Source organism: Myodes glareolus, chromosome 7 (assembly GCF_982192425.1).
Source record: "Myodes glareolus chromosome 7, mMyoGla1.1, whole genome shotgun sequence".
NCBI lineage: Eukaryota > Metazoa > Chordata > Mammalia > Rodentia > Cricetidae > Myodes > Myodes glareolus.
The window spans coordinates 19,550,972-19,570,994 of NC_142032.1; the positions used below are offsets into that span (position 1 = coordinate 19,550,972).

General features: G+C 53.3%; 1 protein-coding gene across 4 annotated transcripts; it reads left to right on the forward strand.

Moving 5' to 3' along the window:
• The first annotated feature begins 209 nt into the window (after positions 1 to 209).
• On the forward strand, positions 210 to 19,476 carry Loxl4 (lysyl oxidase like 4). Of its 4 annotated transcripts, none has more exons than XM_087907883.1 (15): positions 210 to 344; positions 4,276 to 4,572; positions 5,101 to 5,279; positions 6,098 to 6,303; positions 7,562 to 7,600; positions 7,749 to 7,968; positions 8,589 to 8,775; positions 8,902 to 9,056; positions 9,668 to 9,835; positions 10,591 to 10,753; positions 13,283 to 13,526; positions 14,665 to 14,780; positions 15,423 to 15,559; positions 15,900 to 16,011; positions 18,236 to 19,476. In XM_087907883.1, the coding sequence occupies exons 2-15, from the start codon at positions 4,293 to 4,295 to the stop codon at positions 18,304 to 18,306; spliced, it is 2,277 nt and encodes a 758-aa protein (XP_087764009.1). In that variant the 5' UTR covers positions 210 to 344; positions 4,276 to 4,292; the 3' UTR covers positions 18,307 to 19,476. The 4 variants fall into 4 exon arrangements, with proteins under 4 accessions (XP_087764009.1, XP_087764011.1, XP_087764012.1 ...); XM_087907885.1 differs by having other exon boundaries at positions 8,592 to 8,775; XM_087907884.1 differs by lacking the exon at positions 210 to 344 and adding an exon at positions 1,871 to 2,126.
• The last annotated feature ends 547 nt before the right edge of the window (positions 19,477 to 20,023 follow it).

The window sequence follows — 20,023 nt, forward strand, 5'->3', positions numbered from 1 at the left end:
TATAAGGAGGAAACCGCGAGTGCGTCGGGACTCGCAGACCTGATCATCACCCCATCTCCCGGGACTCTATCAACCAACACCCCCCCCCCCCCCCCGCCGTGTTCCCCACAGCGCCCGGGACTTCCCGGTTTGGCCCTGTCCCGAACTGCGCGCCTGGCTGATGGCCGGCCGGGCGGGGCGCCCGTGCACACAGGCGCGCCCGGGGCGGGGCCAGTGGCCTCCCCGGGGAAGGCCCCGACTGGGGGCGGGAGACTGGCGGATAAAAGCCCCCAGGGCGCCCCGAGAGGCCCGTTAGCGCTGCTCGGCTGCGGCGCCGGCCCAGCCCCAACCTCCGGACCCAGCCGGTGAGCTCCAGCTTGACGCGATTCCTCCAGCTTGTCTCTTGCTGTCTGTCCTTACTTCTGTCTCTCGGGGGTGGGTAGGCCTCTAAGGGTTCCGAGGGACTTCGAGGGAAGAGGGACCCCCATGGACATGTCGACCTAGCCCCCGGGTCACCACCTGCTTCTCCACTAGACAAGTGCCCAAGTTGGGGGAGTCGGTCCAAGGCTACATGGGTGGTGCACCCTGGCCCGAGGGAATCTGTGTGTTAGGTTTGTGAACAGACTTGTGTAATCATTTCTCACCCTGCAAGAATGCTAGGGACAGGGTAAAACCTGTATAGGACCAGATGTCACTCCTGTGACTTGGGGTAACTAATTACCCGGGCAGAGCTGGACTCCCCCAATAACCCAACCAGAACTGACTGAGATGAAAGAGGGAATGGAGGCAGAGGGTTTCAAGCCCCACCTTCCCCAACCCTATACAGGTGGGGGCCCATTTTCAGGCTCTGCTTTACCCCCATGACAATGATGCCGCCAGGGTACAGAGCCCAGAGCAGGGCCCAGAGAGCTGTAGAGAAAGGAGTGGAAGTGACCGACAGCTGGGACACCAAGACAGCTTCCCCCACGTTCTTGTACTCTTGCAGGCAATCGCCCTTTGCCAGCCTCCCTACCGGCACAGGTGCTCAGCCCGGGCCTGCCAGGGTCCTGGATCTGCCCCTGGGCAGCAGGCAGGGCTGGTACCTACACCAGAGCCCTCATACTTCAGCCAGAGTCCTGAGCAGCAAAAGGTGGCACTCCAGTCACCTTGTCTCCCCCTCCCCCATCCAGCATCCCTCACTCTGCGGTTTTGAGAGCCCAGCCTGGAGCCAGGTGGCCTGTTTGACTCCTGGCCAGTCCAGCTGTTTCATTTCTCTGGGTCTTACCTTTCCATCTGTGAAATGAAGATGCCTCTTCTGACATGCTTCTAACGGGCCTTCCTATTCTATCCCCCAGCCCCCCCCCCATTCCCTTTTTCCTTTGAGAAAAGGGACCGCTTCCTTCTCTAAGGGCTAATTCTCAGCCTGCCCTCCTCCTGCACTCAGTTCTGTGGAAACTGGGAGGCCTTACTGGACGGGGTAGCATTTGAACTGGGTGTTGAAGTGTGCGTAGGAGTTTAACAATCTGAGTAGAATGAGCAACAGGCGCAAAAACTTGCGCTCTTGGAGATGAAGGCTCTTTTGGGGGAGGGGGGGAGTGACGAGAAGAGTTTGGTGTGAGTAACAGTTATGGGATCCCGGAGTGGGTGGGAAATATGTGGGGGGGGGACCCCCTCCCAGGGTCTGCCTCCTGGTAGCTTGAACGGAAGGACACTGCCCTGGCTTAGAGCCCAGGCTTGCTGCAGAAGACCCTATCTCGTGCCTTCTAAGGAGACCTCCTCCATGCTGTGTGGACCTTAACCGCAAGCCCCAAAGCAGAACAGCTCAGCCTGTCGGAGCCCCAACAGCATGTTACACCCTAGGACCACTGCTCCTCTTACAGGTGTGCAAACTGAGACACCTGGACCCTTGCCATCGACGGCAGTTAGTTCTCTGCTTCCTGTCGGGAGAGCAGCCGCCTCTCAGTTCCAACCCAGTGGCCCCAGGCTGCCAGCCCAGTGCTTCCCATCCCCTCTCGTCCCTTGGAGAGGGAACGCTCTCTCTGTCTGGAGTGACTTTGGTGTGGCAGAGGAGCACGCAGGAGAAAAGGGGCACGTGGGGAAGCTACAGAGAGCATTCTGCTGGCAGCCAGCTAGCAGCCGCCTGGGCCCTTGAGTTGCAGTGACACCAGGTCAGTGTCGGCATCTGGGAGAAAGTGCAGCAGGGCCATTGGATGATGGCAGGGGCCCAGCCTCAGTGGGCAGATGGGTCAGGGGGAGTCTGACTTCGTGGTGTAGGAGGAAGGGACAGGGGTGAGTCTAGGGACCACACTTGGACAGTGGAGATCAGCGGTTCTTTCTAGCTGCCGTGGTGCTATTTATAGTTCACCGCTGCGAGTTCCTCTTCTAAGAGACTGGCGTGTGTCCGTCCAGTGAGCAGTCTTATTGATTGTTGTTATTGCATTTGACTTATTGTAGATGCTGTCACCCCCATCTTACAGAGAGGGGATACTGAGGTGCAAAGTTGCCTAGACAATTTGAACTCAGGCAGTCTGACTCCCCTGTCTCAAGACTCAAGCTCCATGCCATGACACCTCACACACAGGCAGCCATAGATGGTTTGGAGTGCCATCTTCACGTCTGGCACCATTCTGGGCACCAGGGATACAACAGGAAGTCCTCACCACAGCTGGATGCCAACTTTGGGGCCTGGAGTGACAGGGCCCAGGACTTTCTCTACTCTGACTCATGAGCTCCCCCATGAGCAGGGCTGCCAGGTAGCTAAGGCTGACCTTCAACTCTGGATCTTACTGTCTCCAGCTCCTAAGTGCTGGGATTACATGCTGATGCTCCCATTCCTGGCTGACCTGTCCTGCCTTTAAAAGCCTTCCCAGTTCTCCTGCTCTGTGTGTGGCGAGGGTAAGGAGTAGTGTTTAATGTCTTCACTTCTGTGCCTCAACACCTGGCCTAACTGATAATCCCCAAGAGGCCAGCTGTCCTGGCTCATCCTGTAATTCTGGGAGTTGGGAAGCAGAGGCAGGAGGGTCCCAGACTCAAGGCCAGCTCTAGCTAAATAGCAAGTTTCCCCCCTCCCCGCCCCGTGTGTGTGTATGTGTGTGTGTGTGTATGTGTGTGTGTGTGTGTGTGTGTGTATCACTCAGAAGGCACAGCATTGGCAGGGTGTTAATCTTCTCCATCCACTCCTATAGTGACCTCGAGAGCCAGGGTGGAGGAAAGTCAGCAGTGGGGGTTCTCGGAGACTCTAGTAGCTGTATTCAGACACGGTTCGTCTCTGTGTCCTGCCCTGCTCTCCAGTCCCAGGACTAAGGGACGCAGCTTGACCCCCCCCCCCTCTAATGTATGTGTCCCTGCCTGAACCCTCCCAGGGTTCCTCATTGTTGACAAGATGAAGGGAACATGCTCTGCGAGACGCACACACCCCTGACCATCTGGGACCTGCCTGCACCTCCTCTTCCCTTCCAAATCTCAGGCAGGCACCTCCTGCTCTGTTCTCACCTAACTTCTTTCCCTCTTCCTTCTTTTGCTCACCCTGTCCTCTCCAGCTGGTCTGCTCCCTTTCCAGCCTGGGAGAACTCTTATTCATCCAACAAGACCCGGGTTTTTTTATGGTTCTTTCCTTGGTTTGGTTAGTTGATTTTTGAGACAGGGTCTCATGTGGTCTAGGCTGGTCTTGAACTCATCATGTAATTGAGGCTGACCTTGAACACTTGACCCTCCTGCCTTTATCTCTTAGGTACTGTGATTATAGGTGGAAGCTCCCATGCCCAGTTTACACATCTCTTCTTTAAAAGCCTCCCCCAACTCCCCTTCTGTCTGTAGTGAAGGTGAGGAGTATATAATGTCTTCAATTCCATGTCCCTACACCTGGCTGAATAAGTGGACCAAAGTCAGGTCCCTCCCAAAAGTGTAACCAATGCATGGGCCACACAGCTGCGTGAGCCTGGGCTGTGGCTGTAGGGACAGGCCACCCAAACCAGAGGAGACAGCAGGTGAAATTTGTCTCAACCTCCTCACCTTGGAATAAGAGACTAGGCCAGGCCACACGGTAGCAGTGGAGGAGCCCTGACTCCCCTGAATATTCCTCCCCACTCCAGCATTCCATGCACCTTTTTGTGGGTTTAGGAGTAGCATTTTACCCTCAACTTGGGGTGCTAGAAACATCAGCGGGCAGACAATTGTGTTACCACTAGGCAGGTGCATCTCGCCTGAGGGTACCATGGAAGCCCCAGCAACAGCATTTGATGAACAGGCCTCTCCTCTTCCTGCCTACATACTGTGAGGATAGGTGGAGGTGGTGATCACTGTCTGTTCCTTCCCCAGGTGCCCCTGAAGTCACCATGATGTGGCCCCCACCAGTCACTTTCTCTCTGTTCCTGCTGCTGCTGCTAGGCCAAGCCCCTTCTAGCAGGCCACAGTCATCAGGCACCAAGAAGCTCCGGCTGGTGGGTCCAGCGAACAGGCCAGAGGAGGGCCGCCTGGAGGTGCTGCACCAGGGCCAGTGGGGCACTGTGTGTGACGATGACTTCGCTCTCCAGGAGGCTACAGTGGCCTGCCGGCAGCTGGGTTTTGAGTCAGCCTTGACCTGGGCACACAGTGCCAAATATGGCCAAGGGGAGGGTGAGTGACAGGAGACACCACCCCACAGGATGCAAAGAGATGGGAGCCAGCTTCTTTCTCTTAGGACAAGGCTCCCTGAGGCTCTAACTGAACTTTCTAGAAACCCACCCAACCTTTCATGACCAGTTCAAATGTCCTCTTGAAGAGCCTTCCTGAGTATCGCTGCAGAGGACCTCTGCTCTGACCTTCCCAGTCTCTCTTGGATTACCAGCATCACCATGACTAACTGTAACTTCTCTGAGCATAGTGATTTGCATGTAGTGGGTGCTTAGACAGTGACAGACAGAAGGACAGACAGATGAACAAGTGGGTCTGATTACTAGATCTACCTACCACTATCCAAACAGTTTCTGTGGACCTGACCCCAGGAGGAAGCAGTGGGCAGGAGTGTGAATACTAAGACCCCGTCCCCACAGAGAACCAATTCCCTTCTTCTCCCTTGCTCCTCAGTATTTGATAGCGTAGGGTCCCACCCAGGAGAAGGGTGTCTCTCTCCTCATCCTTGAGCTCCCCTCCCCTCCCCCACAGGCCCCATCTGGCTGGACAATGTGCGTTGTTTGGGCACTGAGGACACCCTGGACCAGTGTGCATCTAACGGCTGGGGCGTCAGTGACTGCAGACACTCGGAAGATGTTGGGGTGGTATGCCACCCGCAGCGTCAGCGTGGCTACCACTCTGAGAAGGTCTCCAATGCCCTCGGGCCCCAGGTGAGGAGACTGTCCAGGTCCGGTCCTGAGCTGAGGGCTGGACAGAGCAGAAAGCCTCCCGCAGGGTGAGCCTGGAGAAAGGAGAAGGAATGAGGAGCGCTGGACTGAGCAGCAATCCTGACCTCAGCTTAGTGAAGAACAAGTCAAGGGACCAGACGCTCAGCCTGGTGGGAACTTCAGAAGCTGTTCCCCATGAGGGACGTGGGGCAAGGGGGCTGCTTCACCCACAAGGCTTGGCCACAATTGCTGCCTCTTCCCAGCACAAACAACCCCAAGCTAAAAACAGCCCAAGCCAAACAACAGTAATGGGTAGGGCAGCGAGCTGGCTCCCACCCTCTGCTGCCAGGCAGCCTCTGCCTGAGGACAGCTGGCCCTGGCACACTGGATCTACAATGGGCCACCATGGGGGTTCCACACTGGTTTAAGTCACTCAGGGATAGGGTGGTAGGTTCACAGGATACAGAGGATGGTCTCAAGCAACAGTTCTTGCCCATTTCAGCTCTTGTCTGGGTGGCACAGAGAAGACCCCTCCATGCCCAGCCAACACCCCCATCCTCCAAGGGCTCCTGTCTTGACCCCAGTTTGATAGATCTGAAAAGAGGAGGGAGAGGATCTAGACGAACCAAGACTTTGGCTCCCTCTTCCCCTGTAGCCTTCAGCAAATACCTCCTTCTCTCTGGGTCTTACAACGAGGGGCAGGAAGATGGCTCTGAGCCTGGCTTTCTCAGGAAGATCTGCAGTGGCCTACAGGAGGCTTACAGAGGGCCTCTAGGACCCCAGGGACTCGGCCTGTAGTGAGGTGACTCTATGCCTTGCAGGGCCAGCGGCTGGAAGAGGTGCGGCTCAAACCCATCCTCGCCAGTGCCAAAAGGCACAGCCCTGTGACCGAGGGGGCTGTGGAAGTTCGGTACGAGGGCCACTGGAGGCAGGTGTGTGACCAGGGCTGGACCATGAACAACAGCAGGGTTGTGTGCGGGATGCTGGGCTTTCCCAGCCAGGTACCTGTCAACAACCACTACTACAGGTAGGAGGGGCAGGGTTGCCGCGCTGGTCCTGTGTGTTTGGTGTGAACCTTGAAGGGTTCAGTAAGATTCTGGAGGGCCACACGGATGGGGTGGAGGTCTGTGGCAGAGCAATCCTCACGTGTTGGAGGAAAATAGACCGACTGAGTACATCTCCTGGACTTGCTGAGTTATGGACCCTTCAAGATAGCTAAGAGTGAGCAAGGAACTTCGAGGTCCTAAGAATCATCTAGAAGTGGCCAGAAAGTAAACTTCATGCTTGCCAAACTGATAGAAAGAACCAAATGTGGTACCCAATGAATACACCTGAATGGGAAGCTTTGTGTCCCCAGTAAAAAGGACTTAACTGAAGGTCCTTACAGTGTAGACAGACTGTATCCTGGTCTTGGCTCCATCAGGAACTAGCTCTGGTTGGGGTAGACATGGCCCTCAACCATCCTCTGCTGGGACTCGGAGCTGTCCTTGGGAACTCCTGCTCTGATTCCAGCCGGACCATAATTGGGTTGATAGAAGCAAGGGCCCTGGGTGGGGAGTTCACGTAAAGGAGACATAAAAATACTCCGTCAGAAATGTGGCCACACTGTCACAGAAGACTGCATCAACTCCATAAATAACCCCCACAACCCCTGTCCTGCCAGCTGTATCAGTGACACCCTCAAGCCTTCACCAAGACAGAGGACTCCCCCTGGGGGCCTGTGAGTCATCCAGCCTGCCCCACCCCTGTTGGGTTGCCACGCTTCATCTAGGCCGTTGCAAGTCCCTTGCTTCTGGCTTAGAGCAGCCTGGTTCTGCATCAAAAGCATGGTGAGCAGCCATATGACTCTGTCCTGGGGATGATGGCTCCCCACCACCTGGTAACTGCAAATCAGGCCTTGCTGACTTACTGCCCTTCAGCAGAGAAGCCCTGGTTACAGGCTGGATGGCAGTCCCTGCCCCAATCTCCCCAACAAAGCTCTCCAATGCCACTGTTCCAGGGGGGCCTTTCTCAGATCTCTTCTCTCAGGGGTCCCCTGAAGGATCCCTTTGTGAGAACTGGGAGTGGCAAGAATGAGTTGCTTATTCCATGGCAGCCCCGCCACAGTGGAGACTTCAGACGGAGAAACAGAGAGGAAAAGAAAGAGAGGAGGAGGGATGAGGAGGAGCCGATCTGGGGGAAAGTCTATGAGCTGTGAAGTCTGCTATAAACTTCAGAACTGAGGAACCAAGTGGGGGGCGGGGGATTCTTGCACCCTCCCACCCTATCTGTTTTCTCCACCACAGAAAAGTCTGGAATCTGAAGATGAAGGATCCCAAGTCTAGGTGAGGAGTGGTATTTTAGGGGGCAGACATGCATGTGGCATGAATTGCCTCCCCCCTCTTCCCCTGATCCCCTTTCTTTCCCTCCCCTCCTCCCCTGAGCTCCCTCATTCCCATCCAAGCCCTCCACCCATACTTCCTTGTCTTCCAGGCTGAATGGCCTGACAAAGAAAAACTCCTTCTGGATTCATCGGGTTGACTGTCTGGGGACAGAGCCCCACTTGGCCAAGTGCCAGGTACAGGTGGCTCCAGGAAGGGGCAAGCTTCGGCCAGCCTGTCCAGGCGGCATGCACGCTGTGGTCAGCTGTGTGGCGGGGCCCCACTTTCGCCCACAGAAGTCGAAGCCCAGGCGCAAGGAGTCCCATGTGGAGGTAGGCACCAGGGTACCCTTGAGCAGCCTGAAGGTGGCAGTCCTTCTCAGCAGTGCCCTGCCCAGTGGGTAGAGGAGAGTGGAGGAGCTGAGTTCACAGAACGAAAGAACCTTGGGATTTTTTTTTTTAAAGGAGATCATTTATCATCCCACCAGAGATGGAAAGTTGACATCTCTTGCTATGGATAGTAGACAACTGTGAATTAATTAAATTGTAATTAAATTGTAGCTGCAGAAGTGAAGGTATTGAACCTGAGCCTGGCCTTTTGTTAAAAAAAAAAAAAAAAAAGTAGGCGAGAGCCGGTCAGTGATGGCACATTCCATTAATCCCAGCACTCAGGAGGCAGAGACAGGCGGCTTTATGTGAGTTCAAGGACAGCCAGAGAAAACCAATCACAAAAAGACAAAAAAAAAAAAAAAAAAAAAAAAAAGAGGAACCCATCTCCCTCTCCCCACTGAAGAAGCAGAGGCTAAGAAGGGATAATCCTGGGAAGTCAAAAGCAGGATTAGAAACTGCGCCTTGACTCTGGCCTTGAAACTTGAAGGAGCCCCACCCCAAAGTCCACCCTGTGACTCAGTGCCCCTGGCTGCCCTTCCTGAAGCCGGCTTCCTCCTCTTTAGCAGGAGCTGAAGGTGCGCCTGCGCTCTGGGGCTCAGGTGGGTGAGGGCCGTGTGGAAGTGCTCGTGAACCGCCAGTGGGGCACAGTCTGTGACCACAGGTGGAACCTCATCTCAGCCAGCGTCGTGTGCCGTCAGCTTGGCTTTGGCTCTGCCCGGGAGGCCCTTTTTGGGGCCCAGCTGGGCCAAGGTGAGCAAGGAGGTATGGGGTGTGTAGGGGGGGTCCAGATATGCCGCTGGCTGTCTTAGCGGTTGGGAACAGAAGTGTCACGGGTGTGATTTAGAGGAGCTTCACACAGCACGCTCTTCCCTGCAGGGCTAGGACCCATCCACCTGAGTGAGGTACGCTGCCGGGGGTATGAGCGGACCCTGAGTGACTGCCTTGCCCTAGAAGGGTCCCAGAATGGTTGTCAACATGCAAATGACGCTGCTGTCAGGTGCAACATCCCCGACATGGGCTTCCAAAATCAGGTGGGTTTAGGTCTGAGCATGTCCTCAGGCAGCCTCGGGGCAGCCCCCAGGGTACAACCTGGAGCCAGGGGGAGGGGTGAAGAACAGCTACTGCTTCTGCCGTGGGGATCCAAGTGCCCGAAGAACTCTCTTCTGTCACCTGGCTCCACATATATTGCCCTGGATGACAGAGAGACATGGGACTTTATGGCATACACACTGGCTCATACTCCCAGGTCCTGAGCAAAGTTGAGAAGGAAGGTACTTTAAGCCAGGGCCCTCTGAAAGCAGTGCTGGGGAGTGGCACTGGGGACTGTGGGCAAACTGCTGGCATCTTGGAAAACAGTGTTGACTTTCACAACAAGGTGGCAGTTACAAATGCCCTTGGCAAACCATCACTAATGGTGGGAGGATTAGGTAGGAGGAAGGCAAGCGCCAGGACAGAAACCCCTGCCACAAGCACTTGATTTCTCTAGCGTGCAGAGCTATCACACACTAGCTAATGAACTAAGCTCATTCCAGAGGAGACGGGTGGCGGTGGCTAGTGTAGCACCCATCATACCGTACCTATCTGACAGGTCTTCCAGCCTGCAGTCCTGACTTCTCCCCTTGAACACCTCTGACTATTATAGGTGCGCTTGGCTGGTGGGCGCAACCACGAAGAGGGAGTGGTGGAGGTGCAGGTGGAGGTGAATGGGGTCCCACGCTGGGGGACTGTATGCAGTGACCACTGGGGGCTCATGGAAGCCATGGTGACCTGCCGACAGCTTGGCCTGGGATATGCCAACTTCGCTATCAAGGTAGGCTCCCGGCTGCCTCCTGCTGTACAGCCTCAGCCCCATAGGCTAGCAGGACGAAAGTCTGCCAGAGCTGTTGGCCATTCATTCATTCATTCATTCATTCATTCATTCAGCAGTCACTCACTGAGTGAAGCTATGGGTTTGTCACCAACGAGGGTTGGGGATACTGTGATAGGTCAGAGCCCAGCTGGGGGAAGCCTGCTCAGATGGTATCATCTGTGGGAATCACGAATTGAAGTTAGCCAGGCCTGTGACCAGCAAAAGTTTGACTCAGTTGAGGGGCCGGGGTTGCAGTATGCTCTCCGGAGAGAAGGCTGCATAGTGTAAGGGTAAATGTTGCAGCGGCAAAAATCACCATAGCCAACAGGCCTGCTGCTGGGCGATGCAAGGGCAGACTTCACTCAGAGGTCTGGGCTCTGCCCTGGTTGGGGTGAGAGGAACAGCCAGGAATGGGGACATACCACCTGACGCAGGAATGAGGGATCAGGCTTGTCCTGATCAAACAGCTGTGCTGCCTTCTTGCAGGTGGACAGGACAGTGCCACAGGCAGCAGGGAATTGCCCCATTGACATAAACTTTTAATATCAGAGGGGTCCAAATGGGATATGGATTGCCCATGAGGTAGGGCTCTCATCGGTAAAGATTTTAAGGCCTGTGCCGGACTGTCTGGTGGGAATGGCGTGATGGAGGCACTGGACTGACTTACATCGCAATCTGTCTCTGCTCTGATGGGGTGATGCTGGCTGTCTTCCTAGGATACCTGGTACTGGCAGGGGACACCAGAGGCCAAGGAGGTGGTGATGAGCGGGGTTCGCTGCTCAGGCACAGAGCTGGCCCTTCAGCAGTGTCAGAGGCACGGGCCTGTGCACTGCTCCCATGGCCCAGGACGCTTCTCAGCTGGGGTTGCCTGCATGAACAGTGAGTGACAGACCGTGGGTGACAGGACCGTGGGTGACAGGGTCAGGGAAGGGACACAGCAGCTCCACATTTGCCAGCGGTGCAGCTGAAAGCCTGCCCTGCCCACCTCCCTCTTGAAGTCTCTGTGAGAATGAAAATAGAAAAACACAAAAGCACAAAGAGCTAAAAGAGGGCTTTTCAGTTGGGGATCGTGAACAACAGCTTTAGAAGAGGGGAACAGGACAGGAAAGGTGGCTGCCATTCCATTTAGTGAGGGGAACGGCTTTTCTAGGAACTGCGTGCATGCTGAGTTACGACAGAAAATGAATCGATTGCTGTTTGTAGGAAATACTTTGAAATATGCTGTAGAGAATATGCAAATGGGAGGCACACCAGAGCCTAGGGCCAAGTGGTGGCATTTACTCAGCAGGCTTGAGGACAAGACTATTTTGTGGCAAGAGTTCACCCCACAGACCTAGATTCTCAGGGTAGCAGCGTCTATTTGACATTGACCAACAAGGCCGGAGCCAAGATAATTACATCCAGCCCAAAGGCTGCAGGTTGGCACCAACCCCGGAGGCCACTTGACCTTCCCAGTCATGCTCCAACCCCAAGACATCTTAACCCGTCAGTGAACATGCCCTTGGGAGAACCCTGGGCACCCTTCTCACTCTCCCCTGAAGGAGACAGTATGTCAGTGGTGCCCTCTGCACCCAGGCCTCCCGGCATGCTGGTTACCTGCTCAGTCTGCACCCTGGCCTCACACCATGCTGGTTACTTGCTCCCAGTCCCCCTGCTTGGCAACCTCAGACTTTCCCTTTCCTCCAGGGCAGCTGTCTTCTTGAGCACATCTGGTGCTAACAGCTGGGCAGGTGGCCAACCAGCAGCTTGTACTCACCCCACCTCCTCTCTCTCTCCCTGTCCCTCCCCCTCCCTCCCTCCTTCCCTCCCTCCCTTTCTCCCTCCTTCCCTCCCTAACTCCCCCTCTTCCTCCTCCTCCTCCTCCTCCTCCTCCTCCTCCTCCTCCTTCTTCTTCTTCTTCTTCTTCTTCTCTCTCTCTCTCTCTCTCTCTCTCTCTCTCTCTCTCTCTCTCTCTCTTTGTCTCTCTCTCTCTCTGTCTCTCTCTCTGGCTTTTCTCCCTCCTTTTTGTTTTCCTCTCCCTCCCTCTGAAAGCTCTCCTTTCCTTCAGGAGCTCAGGTCTGTCAGTGGCCCTATCCTGGCTTTCTCCAACAGAAGCCACAGGAAGTTCAAGTGCATGAATAGTGAGTGATACAGCAGGCATCATGCAGCACAGCCCACTCCCAGCCCAGCCAGACACACAAGCCAGTGTTCACATCTGCTCTCACCGGCACAGAACCTTACCCCCAGGTGCCTCAGCCCAGATACCTAACCCCCCCCACACCTGTGAGGAAGGCCACATGGTGACAGCAATAGATCACTACATACCAGTCCACACGCTTGAAGGCCAGTAAGGGTACAGGCTTCAGAAGAGAGAGCCCCTTAAAGGGGAAGGGAGAGGCTGAGCTAACTAGTGAGACTTAGGCACACCAGATTTAAAAAACAAAACAAAACAAAACAAAAAACCAAAAAAACCCTAAGATTATTATTGTTGTAGGGGGGCAGCATGCATGTAACTTTTGAGTCAGTTCTTTCCACTTGGAATACAAGGATTGAACTCAGGTAGCTGGGCTCGCATGCCATGCACTTTTACTGGCTGAGCCATCTTGCTGACCTCAGGTTGGACTCATGCATGCAGAGCAGCCCTGAAGATACTCTGGGTGCCTGGGACACCTGTGGAAGTGGCTTGGCTAGAATGGGCCAACTGGAGGGAGCACGAAAGCACAGCGCAGCAGCCTGGGCAGCACAGCTGGGGGGCAGGCAGGCTCCAGGGAGCACGGAAGCACACCGCAGCAGCCTGGGCAGCACAGTTGGGGGGCAGGCAGGCTCCAGGACCAACTCCTTCATTTTCCAATCTGGTCTTCTCGCTCCAGCCCAAGAGCCACCAAGAGACCGAGGCCCAGGAAAAGACAGGGACTTGGCTGAAACAACCAAGTTAGGTATCAGTAAAGCCTTAGAAAAGCTCTTACCCACTAAACTACTTGAAAGCACTTCGTACAATTTTTAAAAAAAGCATTTTACAAAAGAAGTAATAGCTTACATCCATTTCCTATTTACTGCAGGAAAGACAATGTGCTACGCACATTATAGATAGTACCTATTAATATTACCAATATGATTCCCACCTTGTAGATGGCAAACATTAGACACAGAAGCATTAAGCCGTCACAGAGCTAGTAAATGATAGCATAGTCAGAAACTCAGGCAATGATGAAGGCTGGCTCCAAATCAACAACCTCCACCATGACAGTGGAACTTCCTCTCAGGTTGAAGTGATGGGCTGCTCTGCTTATCATGAGAACTCACATTTCCTGACTCAGTTGCCCTTGTACGGTGCTCCTTCGGTAGTCTGGGGGCAAGTCTCTGCTCATGCTGGAGAGCAGGCTCTGCTGCCTTCTCATTGCGCCTCCCACCTTGCCCTCTACCGCCCAGCTGCTCCAGACCTTGTGATGAATGCCCAGCTGGTACAAGAGACGGCCTACTTGGAGGACCGTCCGCTCAGCATGCTGTATTGTGCGCATGAGGAAAACTGCCTCTCAAAATCTGCTGACCTCATGGACTGGCCCTACGGACACCGGCGCTTGCTGCGCTTCTCCTCACAGATCTACAACCTTGGCCGGGCCGACTTCCGTCCCAAGGCTGGACGCCACAGCTGGATTTGGCACCAGTGCCACAGGTTGGTACCTGCCCACACTTGGCTCTAGAGGGTGAGGGGTAAAAATGGAGTCCAGGGACTAAACAGTTTGGTCTTTCCTGGCCTCAGGTGAATTCCCAGTTAAGTCTGCTTTTCTGGCCTCCTGGCTAGCCTTACCCCAGGAGACATGGGGAATCCCTAGAGCATCTACCTGCCCCCACACCCTTACAACCTTCCTTGGATGTAACCATGTGGATGGTGTGCATGGGACCAGTTGCCCACAGCAATTTTCAAAGAGCTGTGATTGCCGGCAGTTGGTCTCTGTTAGCATGGTATTACACATTTCCCATATTGGACCTTAGGTGGCCCCGGTCTTCAGAAGCCAAGTAAAATGGGGACCCCAGAAACCTGGAGACCCAAAATAGGATGCTTGCTCTGCAAAAAAAGATTGGCAGGTTTCTGTAATAACAAAGTGAAGCCTCAAAAGAATGGCAGGGAACAGTCTGGTACAGGAGACGATGAGCATCCTTTCTTATAAGGAAGCTGCAGACCAGAAAGACGAGAGGCAATGTCTATGACAGAGGTAGAGTGGAAGGGATTTGTACTATTTTCTTTCAGGACACAGCCTGAAAAGCTATGTAGCCTGAAAAGCATAGTAGGAAAAGCTGAGAGGAATGGGCAGCGATTTGGGGACTTGGCCTTGACTGAGTTAATAAGCACCTTTTCTGGTAACATGCACAGAGCTGCCATTACCACTGGATTGGAAAATATGGCAGCAATTTGGTCCCAGGCTGATGGAGCAGAGTAAATTCTCTCCCCATCGTCTTCACTATGAGGCCATCTCTGGGTCAACGCCTCCCAACTCCTACCTCTGCCTTGGATCCTAGAACCAAAGTCCCAACCTTCTGAAGGCTGCCAGGGGCAGTTTGTACTTTTTTTTTTTTTAATACCTGAATTAAGATTCCGAGTAAAGGGGACAGCTGAACCTTTCTGCCTGACAGGCAGGAGTGTGAGCAAAGAAGTCTGTGAGCATGCTAATCTTGGGTTTGGGAAGAAGGGCACTGCCCTGTGATTATGACTTTCCTCCTTGGGTAATGATGGGGCCTCAACCTTCCCTGTTAACCTCTCCAGATGACCCACTCCTGTCGCCGTGGGGCTGACAGCTCTGCTTCTTCCTCAGGCACTACCACAGCATTGAAGTCTTCACCCATTATGACCTGCTCACGCTCAATGGCTCCAAAGTGGCTGAGGGGCATAAGGCCAGCTTCTGTCTAGAAGACACAAACTGCCCCACAGGTTTGTGGGTTCCTACTCGCGTAGCCTCCCCCTGCACTCCTAAAGGATCTCTCAAGTACCTTTGGGGTCAAGCTCCTCTCTTCCCTGCTCACTAGCCCAGGCTTCTGAAGAGTATAACCTGGCAATAGCACTTCAGGGCAATTCAGAAACTTCAATTTCTGCCTTCTGAAACCTTCAGTGGAAAGTTCTCATTTCTTGTCAATTCTCAGCGCTCTGTACCACCTTAAAAGACTCAACATGTTCAGCAGCTCTCGGAGGGCAGGGAATGTATTATTTCCTACTTGTACCCCACAGTCTGATCCCTTAGTAATGCAACCGGGTAAACACCAGACCTTCTGAGGGCGGTGGACGGAATCAAAACCCACACTTCTTAGGCCAACAGGGAGCTTTACTAGAGCATCCAAAGCATCACTATCCTCGTCACAGATGTAGTTTGCCCACGCCAAATTCAGTCAGCATCAATTCTATACTTGGGCAAGTCATTTAACTGAACCATAGCCTCCAAACTCATGTACATGGGCACAAGTCCAGAGCTGGTAAAGCCAGTTTGAAGACTAACTGCTGAAGCCTACGAAGGACCACGCAGTACCTGGTCACACGTGCCTTCTTGATACTGTGGTAATTATGTACCCTCCCTTACAGGAGTGCAGCGGCGTTATGCGTGTGCCAACTTTGGGGAACAGGGCGTGGCTGTAGGCTGCTGGGACACGTACCGGCATGACATCGATTGCCAGTGGGTGGATATCACAGACGTTCGCCCAGGGGATTATATCTTCCAGGTGAGGTCAATTTCCAACAGCTACAGATGCTCCGGGCTCAGAGGAAGGTGGTTTACCTGGGATCCAGCAGATTTAGCCCTTTGAGGAGCTGTTGTAGGGAACGAGCCCTCACGGGAATGCCAAAGCTCTGGGCTTGAGTCTCTATTCAGTGGACACTGGGCAATTTCTAGTCCTCATCTGGGAAGGGGACACTGATGTGTACTTCCTGAGGGTGACTACGGATCAGCACATCAGGGTACAGGAAGGCAGCTTTGTAAAGTAGCAGGCAAGGTGTAAAGAGCCCTCCACGCCAACTCACCCAGAAAGCACATCACCTACCTTGCTGTCCCCTCCCCTGCAGGTGGTTGTGAACCCCACAAACGATGTGGCGGAGTCTGATTTCTCCAACAACATGTTGCGCTGCCGGTGCAAGTATGACGGGCAGCGAGTCTGGCTGCACAACTGCCATACAGGTAACAGCCATGGTGACACGGCCTACGTAGGAGGTCCGCCGGGGTGTGACTTGTGGTGTGTGCAGATGGCGATGGCGGGATGACCTTGGTCGGACCGTCAACCTCACCACCCAGCGACTGCACTCCGTTATGAATGACTGACTGTGACCTTCATCTCCGGTCTCTCAGAATCTTTCCCATCCTCTCAAGCCACAGCAAGATTTTCTTTTCCTGGCTGAGTGTGGTAGTACATCCCTTTAATCCCAGGATTTGGGAGGCTGAGGCAGGCGGATCACTGAGTGCAAGGCCAGTCTGGTTTACATAGTGAATTCTAGGATAGCCAGAGTCTGTAGAGAAACCTTGTCTCAAAAAAAAAAAAAATGTTTTTCCTGTCATCCTTGTCCCCTTCCCTGTAGTTTTCCCGAACTGCTGCCTTCTCAGGGAGAGTTCCCCTTGGTCTCTACTGGTCCCCCAGCTATAACCTGGGCAGAGGAAGGAAGCAGCTGCCTTTTGTACAGAATCCTCCATCCTATAGTTGAGCAGTGTCTAGACTTGCTAAGGGTGTGTATGTATTGAGCTGGCTTTTCTGTCAATGTGTTTGGAGACCCTGTGTTGATCGGGGTCAGACAGTAGAATCAGGAACTCAGTGCAACAGAGGGGGTACAGGCATACAAACAGATAACCTTAATAGGGTGAGCCCCCACAAAGGGTATAAAGTAGATGGGGAGCAAGCAAAACCTGGAGGCTGGATGAGATGTCAGGAAGAGGCATTTGAGCAGGATTCTGGAAGCGGAGGAGACAGAGAAGACAAAGAGCATCCTATGTGCCCACCTTATAAACCCAGCCCGCCACTCTCTAACCTAAGACAGGAAACTGCAACCTGAAGGTTTTTTCTTTCTTTTTTTTTTTAAATACTTAGTGTGTGTGTGTGTGTGTGTGTGTGTGTGTGTGTGTGTGTGTGAAGGTATATGCACAAGTGCAAAGTGCCCATGGAGCCTAGAGGCAGTGGATTCCCCTGACCTGGAGTCATAGGCCACTGTAAGCCCTACAGTGTGGTGCTGGGAGCCAAAATCAGGACCTCAAGAGCAGTGTACACACTTAACTGCTGAGCCATCCCTCCAGCTACAGATTTTTTTCCTTTAAAATTAAAAATTTTTGTTGTTTGAAAGTATTGGTATGCAGTTCAGGCTGGCCTTGAACTTGGAGCACCCTCTGCCTCAGCCTCCTGGGTCCAGGCATTACTGAAGACAGACACATGCTGCTCTGCCTGGGTAGCTTTCTTTTCTAGAAACAGACTATGAGCTTCCAGATCACTGAAGTGCTCTCCAGGATTCCAAGGCCCTGGGGTTGGGGTCCTGATTCAGCGACAGGGAGCAATTCCTGGTTTTTCCATCTCTGAAACAGGGACACTGACACCTACATCCCATGGGCTTCTAGGAACCAACGACAAATTTCAGTCAAGGAACAAAGTTTGTTTGTTTTCAAATTTCTTCCATGGTACTGAGTTCACCCAGGTGCGTCTTCCACAGGCTAGGCAGGCATCCTATCACTGAGCTACATCCCTGGCCTCATTTGTTTTCAAAGTAACTCTGCCAACAAATGGCAGAGGATGAGAAGGAGCATCTAAGCTTCACATCTGGTAACTCAGTAAACTCTGCTGACCTGAAACAAGAATGTGAAAGGAATTGGGACAACAGAGCCTCCATATTTGGCCTGCCAGGGAACCAGGGAACAGAAAAACAATGCCAGAAGGTAGAGCCCTCCTCACACAAATGTGAGAGCTCACTGCAATGCACCTGAAGCTATGTGACAGGAGCACTTTAGAGGCCTAGGAAACAAGTGACACTGAGCCCAGGGATAAAGGAACAGAACACTGCTATCCCCTGTAAGCTTGCAGGGGGAAGGGCCATCTGGGAGCCAGGCGACAGCTAGCACCATGGAGGGAGGAGGGTGAAGCAGGCTGGAGCTGTAGTCACGGGCAATCCCTGCCCCTCCAGACCCACAGCAGAGGAGATGGCTGGCCTCTCCACCCACTCCCAACCTCCCGTTGCTGTTGAGTTTCCAGGTAGAAACCAGGGGACAAGGCAAGTAGGGTGGCCAGTTCCCAGGGCACAGAATGAACCTGGAGAGGGAGCAAAGCACTAGCTAGCCCTTTCTATTCGATAGACTGAGTGTGCCCATGACTGGCCGGATGGAAAGGGGCTGTCGTGGTTTGGCTACTTAGCTATTTTCCTTTGGCCCACAGGAGATTCCTACCGACCCAATGCAGAGCTCTCCCTGGAGCAAGAACAGCGGCTCAGGAACAACCTGATCTAAGCCAGTACTGCACAGTGCCAGCTCAGCTACACACCAGATACCTCAGCTTATGGGAGCCGTGCCCTTCGCAGAGCCCCGACGCACAGGACAAGGGGCCAGTGACAAGGAGCACCGAGAACCTGCTCAGGAAGCCTTTTGATGGCCAGATCACTCCCCCGGATGGCAGCACTCTCAGGATGGCTCTAAGCCTCTTCCTAGTGCCTATGGCCTATATAGCATGGCCTTGAGGCTTTGGCCAGCTAAGCCTTCTCTTCCTTAAGGAGACTCTGTTTTAAAACTTGATGCACAGTTCCCAGTTTCAGGAGCTCTAAGTTCCTTAGGGATGAACTGTGGTCAAGGCCCCATCTGAGTGGTGCTCTGAGGACCACGTAGATGTCTTGGAGGAGCGAGGACAGAGGACCAAAGAACACAAGAAGTGGAGTCAGCTCTCTGTTACAAACTCTGTGCAAATAATGGTGTCAAAGTCACATCTGGCAGAGAAGTTGGTGAATGCAGTCCCTCACCTTATTCCCACTTAGAACTCACACCTCAACCTCTGAAGCCTCTTTATTCTGTCACACACCAGGTGTCTCTAATACCCCCGAACTCTCAGGCCTCCCTCCATTTCCTGATGGATCAACCACCCCTCGTTACTGGGGCTGGGGTGGGAGGCAAGTCTCACAGGAACGGCACGACAGGGCCTTTCCTGCAGAGCAGCAAGAGATCAAGAAGACAGCTGGGGTCACACAAACTCTGTCTCTGTCAGGGCCTCTGCCAAAGGAGACAGCAGCATGTTCCACATCTGGCAGGCAGTCCTGTCTCTGTTAGGATCACTCACATCCCAGGGTTAGCCTAAATTTCAGATTTAACCAAGGCCACTTTACCTTAAACTTTTGCAATTGGGAAGAAAGTGTCAATCAAGTCACTCTTCAGGAACACAAAGACAGGTCTGGTAGAGTTAGGAAAAGAAGACTGGGGAAACCAGAAGTGAGAACACTTAGTTTAGTCAAGGGCCAAGCCTGGGAAAGGCCACCGACTACATGTGAGGTGGCTGTGCTCCATTCTTGCTCAGGTGATATAAGACCCCAGGGTCTTCTTGGGCATGTCTGGACCTTTTCTCTACTGACATGCACACAGATGATCCTTCTAGGTCTTTCTAACGCCAATAAAGTTTTCTCATTACAAAGACTAGCCCAGCTGTGCTGTAGCTTCCAGTGCACTGCACTCTGCCCTCTTCCCTCCAGAGCTGGACCAGGATGGACAGACGGATTCCGTGGTACAGCCCATCCCAGGCTGTTTCTTGAGTCAGACACCAATCTGCTTTACAATCACCACCCCTACCCCAGGCTCAACACTGAAACGGGGCAGAAGGGTTGAGAGGTGATGGGGAGGAGTAAGAAGGTATAATCCAAAGACCGTAAACTTATATGATAGAGGCTACAAAACCAAATGAATGGTAGCAGAAAGAGCTGATTTACAGAATGCTCCTCCCCCCAATACATGAGCTACCCTGATAGTAAACGAGGTACCCCGACACGTTTCAGGGGTACCGGCTGTGAATACAAAGCTCCCTTCTCCATTTCTTCCATTTCTCGTCTCCTTCATCTGGCCGAGGAAGCCTATTTTGGTGTAGTAGTTTAGTTTAGGTAAACAAGGGAAGGACTGATTTCCTGTCGGGTCCAGCAAACAGTGACAACATTATACTCACACATGAAGCTAATGGTCTGAGAAAGAATGT